Raw genomic sequence first — 7,196 nt, 5'->3', positions numbered from 1 at the left:
AATTGACATAAATTAGTGGTGTAATATCTATTTTGTCTTTTCAGTCAAAAATGCCCAAATGGGTATATATGCTATTAATCTCATAGTATAGGGGTGTTATGTAACTTTTTTTTTTTCCTATATATATCTCTAAACTTTTCTTTTCTTTTCTTTTTTTTTTTTTTTAAAAAAAAAACTTTGAGAATTTGTAAAATAAGGATTTGAATTTTTTGATATTTCAGTTTACAATTTACTGTTAAACAAAAAAAGGAAAAAATCCGACTATCAGTGTACACTGGTTTTCGGAGTTTGGAATAGATTTGTTTTATTTAATTTGTACTTTATTTTTGTTTTTTATTTTTTATTTTTATCTTTATTTTTCTTTTATATTTTTATTTATATTTTATATTTTTATCTTTACTTGTCCATTACCAATGTCCTCCAATATTGTCATTTTCGATTATTTTATAAAATTATTTATTTTTATATACTTTATAAAATTGTTTAGGAAGGGTAATTTAGTCAACTTAGGGTTTAAATTTATCAAGGGATCTATTTGCACCAAATTAAAATTTAGAGTGTTTTTTTTTGCTATTGAGGGGTGTTTTTCAATAGTGTCATCTTCGGTCATTTTATAGAATTATTTATTTTTTTATATTTTATAAAATAGTTTAGTAAGTATAATTTAATCAACTTAGGGTTTAAATTTGTCAGAATGATCTATTTGTACCCGATTGAAACTTTAGAGGTTGTTTTTTTTTTTACGTGATGGATCATTTCACTCTTTGTCCTTGCAAGGCAAAACTTCAAAGGGTGTAATTTATCTTTTTATTAAATATAAGGGTATATTGAAATAAATTTTTTTCTCTTGAATTCATATAATTATTATATATATGCGTATATAAAGGAATGATTATATTGTAATACGTGACTACATATTCTAAATTTTACGCAGGAGAAATTTAAATGGTCGAGACCAGGTGATTGTGATTCCGACAAATCACTAGTTGATACTTGACACATGTACTTGTATACCAAGGGTAAAGTGTGAAACAAAATTTCAAAATTATTGTTTAAACAAAAATAGGGATAAAATCAAAGAAATGGTGTAGTATGAGTTAGTGACCCGTGAGTCCGCCGAGTCAAAAATCGTTCCAGTCATATTCTGTACACAGAGCAGAAGAATCAGAGCAAATAGTACAATACAAGAGGCGGGAAAGAGAGAGTAGTGAGAGAGAGAGAGTAGTGAGAGAGCGAGAGAGATGAAGGAGAGAGGAGGGAAAGGAGAACCGCCATCGGTGGACGAGAGGTATTCTCAGTGGAAGTCTCTCATCCCAGTCCTCTACGATTGGCTCGCCAACCACAATCTCGTCTGGCCATCTCTCTCTTGCCGGTACGTCCTCTCTCTCATTGTCTCTATCTCTTTCTTTCTCCAGGGTTCCATTTCTCACTGCATTTGCCCATCTTCAGTTCTCTAGGGTTTTTTTTTTTGCTCTCATTACTTATTGGTTCAACTGATATAATTCTTAGTGTACATTTTAAAACCCTCGTTTGGTTGCTGAGAAAATGTGTGAAAACAACAGAGAAGGGAAGGAATGTTGTGAATATCATGTATCTTAGATGAAAGCCGAGTGTGGGGATCTTTTGTTTTTTCCCCCTCTTGTACAACAATGAGAAATGTAAGGTTGAGAAATTTTGGACTCTTTTGTTTGCCCTAAGTTTAAATTTCTCAGCAATCAAACGGACCACAGTGAGAAGCTCCAGGGAGCAATTCACGAGGAGCCCTGCTGTTATGAGCTTCTCTATTTCTACTTTATTTGTGTGTTTTTCATTGTTTGGACTGATTATTAGTATTTGCGTTGTTTTGAGAATGTAAGCAGCCATTTTTGTTCTCTCTCTTCTCCTCCCTCTCTCTTTGTATACACTCCCATACGTTATAATGCAGTGCTACATGTTTCTATTTTCGGACATTTTTGCGCCCAATTGTTTTAATGCAAAAGTTAACTTATTATTTTCTTTAATCTTAATCATTGCTAGATAAAAATGGATTCACTGGGGTGGTTTAAATCTACTGACTTTGTTTTGGAGCGATTTGTTGGTAGTTGTAGTATTGAATAAATTACCATATACCTGCCCTTTTCTTCTTTTTTGACCTTTTTTTTGTCATGATAGATGGGGTCCTCAGCTCGAGCAAGCAACTTACAAGAACCGTCAGCGTCTCTACCTATCGGAACAGGCAAGATTATCTTCTTCAGCTTAATGCTTTGCTTTTATCACTTAGACCATATATGAATCATATTATTAGAATTTGGATATAATTTTTAAGGGGGGAAAAGCTGAAAGGGCCACGTAGAGTTTGAATGGAAAAACATTGAATGCTTTTGACTTGATTCTCAATGGTGTGTATTGACTTGCTGTTGAAATGTTTTACATAGCTTTGGAAGGTAACATCAGCAGCATGAATGGTGGCATTGAACTAGTGTAGAATGTGATTTAAAATGTCATGAAAAGTTATTTTTCAGGTTTAACCACCAGTTGTGAAAATGGCTGCCTTTTTCTATTATGTCCGGGTATTTATTAAAAATTATATACGAGAATAAATGGAGTAATTCCATTTTAATGGGAATTCCAAACATGCTTTATTATTTTTTTACAGGTTTGGATTTTAAATTGTTTTATAACTAAATACAACCAATGTTGGGAATTGATTTGGACGAATCGAATTCTATGGTGTGAAGTTGGAATTATCGCTACCAACAATCATTGTTGGCTATCATTTTAATATATTTTCTGCATTAAATTTTTATTAGGAGTTATGGGGGTAATAATGGAAAGTTAGCTAGACAATGCACTCCAACGTTGTTTTAACGGTGTAAGTCCAACTCTAAAGATTATTTGGTTTTACTACACTTCTGACTGTTCTAGTTTCCTGAATGGGTTAATTTTGTTTTTGCATGTTCATATCGGCTATTGATTCTCAATGTTGATTTGTTGCTTGTTATACACAATTTTTTTTTTTTTTTTTTTTTTTTTTTTTTTTTTTTCCTGAATTTGTTATACACTTTATTTCTTACTTGTTATGCACTTTTTTGTTCCAGTACAAGTTAAATATTAATTGCCATATTTTTCTATTTCTCTTACCATTCCCCTAGACTGATGGTAGTGTTCCCAATACGCTTGTCGTTGCAAACTGTGAAGTTGTTAAACCCAGGGTTGCTGCTGCAGAGCACATATCACAGGTGATATTGTAGTCTAACAATTTTTTGTCCCCCCTTAAATTTTTACTCCATACTTGAATATCACAGGACTAATCTCCTTTTCATTGTATTTACTGTAAACTTTGGTTGGTTGGTTGATCTTTCAGTTCAATGAAGAGGCACGTTCTCCCTTCGTAAAGAAGTTTAAGACCATTATACATCCTGGAGAGGTATCTTTCACTCAATGTATTCCTTCCTTTTGTTGTTGAGGTCGTTGCCCAATGAGTTGCCCGTTCCAAAATTTGGCACCTATTTGGTCATTAAGCCAGAACTTGGGGATTTTCAACCAATTGTCTCTTTGATTTCAAATTAATAGTGGTAACAATAAAACTGTAAAGAACAGGTTTGTGGTAAACAGTATTTTTCTCTATAGAAATCCCCTTGCTTCCACTTGGCAAATTTACTCTTCATTTAAAATCTATATTGCAAAATTAAAAAATTATCAAATTGCCAAAACATTTATACCAAAAGAAACTATCACGGTTACTGATTTTTATGGTTCTCACCGTCCAGGTCTATTATTTTGCTCCTGTTTGGTTATATAATTTTATAATAATGCTATAAGCATGCACAGATTCTGAGTGGGAGTGGTCCTAGAAAATATATGATTTTCTTTACGGTGTATTTTCTGGTCCTGTGAAAATTTCCTACATCAGGTGCCTTGGGAGTAATTACTTTTGTGGAAAATGTTTCTTTGGAACAGGCTCATCCATTCAACATGGATGATCTTTGAAGTTCTGAACTTTCACTCTAAAGAAAGGAATTGAAATTTTTATTGGCAACTGATGAACATGAATGCAGGTGAACCGAATCAGGGAACTTCCGCAAAACACCAAGATAGTGGCCACACACACCGACAGTCCTGACGTATGCATTCATCTAGATTTATTTTTTCTTAAATTTTTAAAAATCAAATTTGTATTTTTTTTAATTTTTTGGGATGAAGCTTTTTTCTTTTTACTGTGAAATTTACAAAGACTTTGAAGTTGATTATCATTTGAATTCTTCAAACTTTCAAATCAGGTCCTCATTTGGGATGTTGAAACTCAACCTAATCGTCATGCTGTCTTGGGAGCTTCAGATTCTCGTCCAGACTTGGTGTGTCTTGTGCAAAGAACAAGTTATCATTATTTTCACATTTATAATTGTTTTGAACGTTCAATTGTTATTTTTTATTTTATCATCTCATTTTTTTTTTTTTTTTGGCATCCTTGTGATAGAATGCACCAGTAAATTTCCATTTAAAAATATTCATGTTTATTCTAAATTTGCTTCGACGTTGAAACCTTTTCTCTGACCTTTCAAAATTTAAGATGTTACAATGGGAATACAATAGATTAATACATATTGATTCATGGTTCTGTTATTAATTAACTTTTCTATAGCTGAGGTGGCTGATAACTTTATGCACATCTTGCAGGTGTTGACTGGTCATCAAGATAATGCAGAATTTGCTCTTGCAATGTGCCCGGTTGAGCCTTTTGTGCTCTCTGGAGGTATACTTAACTATTGTTCTTCCTTTAATGGGCTTTTTTCATACTATTTGTTGTTCTGCAATACTTCATTTCACTTTATACTTATGTTTAAAATATGTAAAGGCAACATTGGGTGAAGCCACACAGTCGTATTATATTAGATATACTATCACAAAGTATTGTTGAAGCCAGAGTTGCACAAATACTTTACCAATGTGCTTGCTTTCTCTCTCCTGATGGAAGTAGAAATATTCTCTTACCATGTAATGTTTGGATTTCGGACTCACTTTTATGAATTTTCATTTAACTATATGAATGATAGGATATTGGATAAACATAATACTTTTTTCTACTGTTGGCATGAAGCACGGAAGAATATTGATTGACTTCTAAATTCTTATTGTGTTTAGGTATGCAATTAGTGATGTGATGATTACATCTACACACGTGCTAAAGCTAATGGATTTACTGAAAATTGTTAGTTGCGATCTTTTCTTTCGTTCTTTTTTTTTTTTTGTGGACGAGAGGGCTTCCTATAACCTCAACCAACTTAACCAACAAACTCTGCAAACAGTTAAGCTTTAGCTAGTAATTCTTAGAGTGATATTCTCCAATAAATCATAGGCTTTTGCGTTTGGATGGATGACTTGCAACTGTGATACTGGAGATGTAATTTCATAAAAGCTCACAGATCACAACCAAATCTTATAACATTTCAAAGGAAAACTATAAATTAGGTGAGAATTTAAGAGTACTAGAACCCAAATTACCAAGGTTGTATAAATGGAGTATCATTTTGTCAACCTCTTTTTGTTGCTTATGGTTTGATTATGCTTAATAACATGTTAATTATAAAAGAACCCTGAATACCATCTTACATTCATTGATTCTACATTCATTGTAATCATGCTTCAGTGGTTTTAAATTGAGCTTTATTATATATATAGTTAGTTTTTGTGAAGAGTGAAGACCCGCATATGATGAAGCTACACTGACCAGAAATTGTATGGAATGGTGCAATTATGAGACTTGACCCTATTTTCCCGCAGCACCTCAAAGCTTAATTAAACATGGGTGAATTTCTTCTCAATTAAGTCATGTCATTATAAATTTGTTATCACCACCTGCCCTTCGCATGGGAAACATGCACACAGTAATTTTGGTGCTGTGTATGACTGAATGAAATTCTAATATTTTATGGACTGAGGAGCTTCAGTAATAGATTCTGAAATCAGGGTCTTGTTTGCAGTCCTCAGGAAAATGTGTACATATTGGTTAATGGTATTTTTAACATACAGGAATCAAGGGTAAAAAAACGAAATGTGGATTTTTGAAGGTAATTAAGTCAAAACAGTGTGGATCATCTTCTCTTGCACTGTCCCGTAGCTCACGGCTGTTGGAGCCTTTTGTTGGGTCTCTTTGGTGTCCAATGGGTTATGCCCCGGACCTCAAGGGATCTGATTGATGGTGGAGGGGTCAAAGGGTGGGAGCGCGCGCTCATAATTTCTGGAGGGTGCTTCCCCTTTCTGGACCTCCATTGGGGCTTTGAAGTTCACTATTCTTTGCTCCCTTTTTAGTTGGGGTATGGGGCGAGATTGTATTTCTTTGGTTGAGATAATGGACTTTTTGGGGTCGTTGGGTTCATAGATCTCATTTTTTCTCTTTTTTCTTTGTACAGTTCTTGGGACGCGTTCCCCTTTTGAACGCCTTCTAATACACCTATCAAAAAAAAAAAAAAAAAACAGTGATAGTTGTGTGCTTTACTAGGTTGCAATTGGTCTACTGGCCTGATACTATTTGACACGGGACTAAGTCTGGTTTAATAAATTGATTAAGTGGTAATAGTTCTTCTTTTCCTTTTTGATCAGACAACGATAACAGACTACACAAATTGAGCAGCAGCCCTCTTCGTTACTTAATTCACATCTCTGGTGAAGGAAGGCTTCAATTCATATTGCTAAGTTTATAAATGTTGGTGTTGTTCTCATCATTAACAGTAGTACAATTTGGCCTTGGTCACAGCACTACAATTTTGTACAAAATGCTATAGATACCCCCAAAGCATCATCAAAACATTTGGATACTGAAATTAATTGTAACAATTACATATACGAAAATTCATATGGCTTGTGAAGGAAGGCTTCACTTTATATTGCTAAATTTATATATGTTAGTGTTCTCGTCATTAACAGTCTAGTAGCGCTACAATTTTGTAAAAAATGCTATAGGTACCCCCAAAGCATCATGAAAGCATATGGAAACTGAATTATTGGAACAATTACATATGTGAAAATACATATGGCTTATGCTGTTATGCATGAAAGGAACCTGCCTGTGTATAAAATGTCATGCATATGAAGATTGTCAACAAAATCAAATTAAGAAAAGGCTTTCTCATTTGGGTCGAATACAAATCCTATTTTCCATCTTGTATTTTATATCATGGATCATGGATCATTGTTTATTTTTTCATTTTACTGATTTC

At 33.5% G+C, this 7,196-nt stretch overlaps 1 protein-coding gene across 1 annotated transcript in view; it reads left to right on the top strand.

Moving 5' to 3' along the window:
* Window positions 1–1,088: 1,088 nt before the first annotated feature.
* The window catches only part of LOC132283629 (WD-40 repeat-containing protein MSI4-like), a 39,142-nt gene continuing 33,034 nt past the window's right edge, over window positions 1,089–7,196 (top strand). The window contains exons 1-7 of the mRNA XM_059785617.1: window positions 1,089–1,372; window positions 2,152–2,215; window positions 3,132–3,218; window positions 3,344–3,406; window positions 4,038–4,103; window positions 4,260–4,334; window positions 4,657–4,732. Of these exons, the coding sequence (XP_059641600.1) occupies window positions 1,242–1,372; window positions 2,152–2,215; window positions 3,132–3,218; window positions 3,344–3,406; window positions 4,038–4,103; window positions 4,260–4,334; window positions 4,657–4,732 (562 nt within the window). The 5' untranslated portion in view covers window positions 1,089–1,241. The remainder of the gene's footprint in view (window positions 1,373–2,151; window positions 2,216–3,131; window positions 3,219–3,343; window positions 3,407–4,037; window positions 4,104–4,259; window positions 4,335–4,656; window positions 4,733–7,196) is intronic.

This window comes from Cornus florida, unplaced genomic scaffold (assembly GCF_030987335.1).
Source record: "Cornus florida cultivar Cherokee Brave unplaced genomic scaffold, ASM3098733v1 CherokeeBrave_3.0.0_Hap2_Chr11, whole genome shotgun sequence".
Taxonomy (NCBI): Eukaryota; Viridiplantae; Streptophyta; class Magnoliopsida; order Cornales; family Cornaceae; genus Cornus; species Cornus florida.
This window is presented reverse-complemented; position numbering and strand designations above follow the sequence as displayed.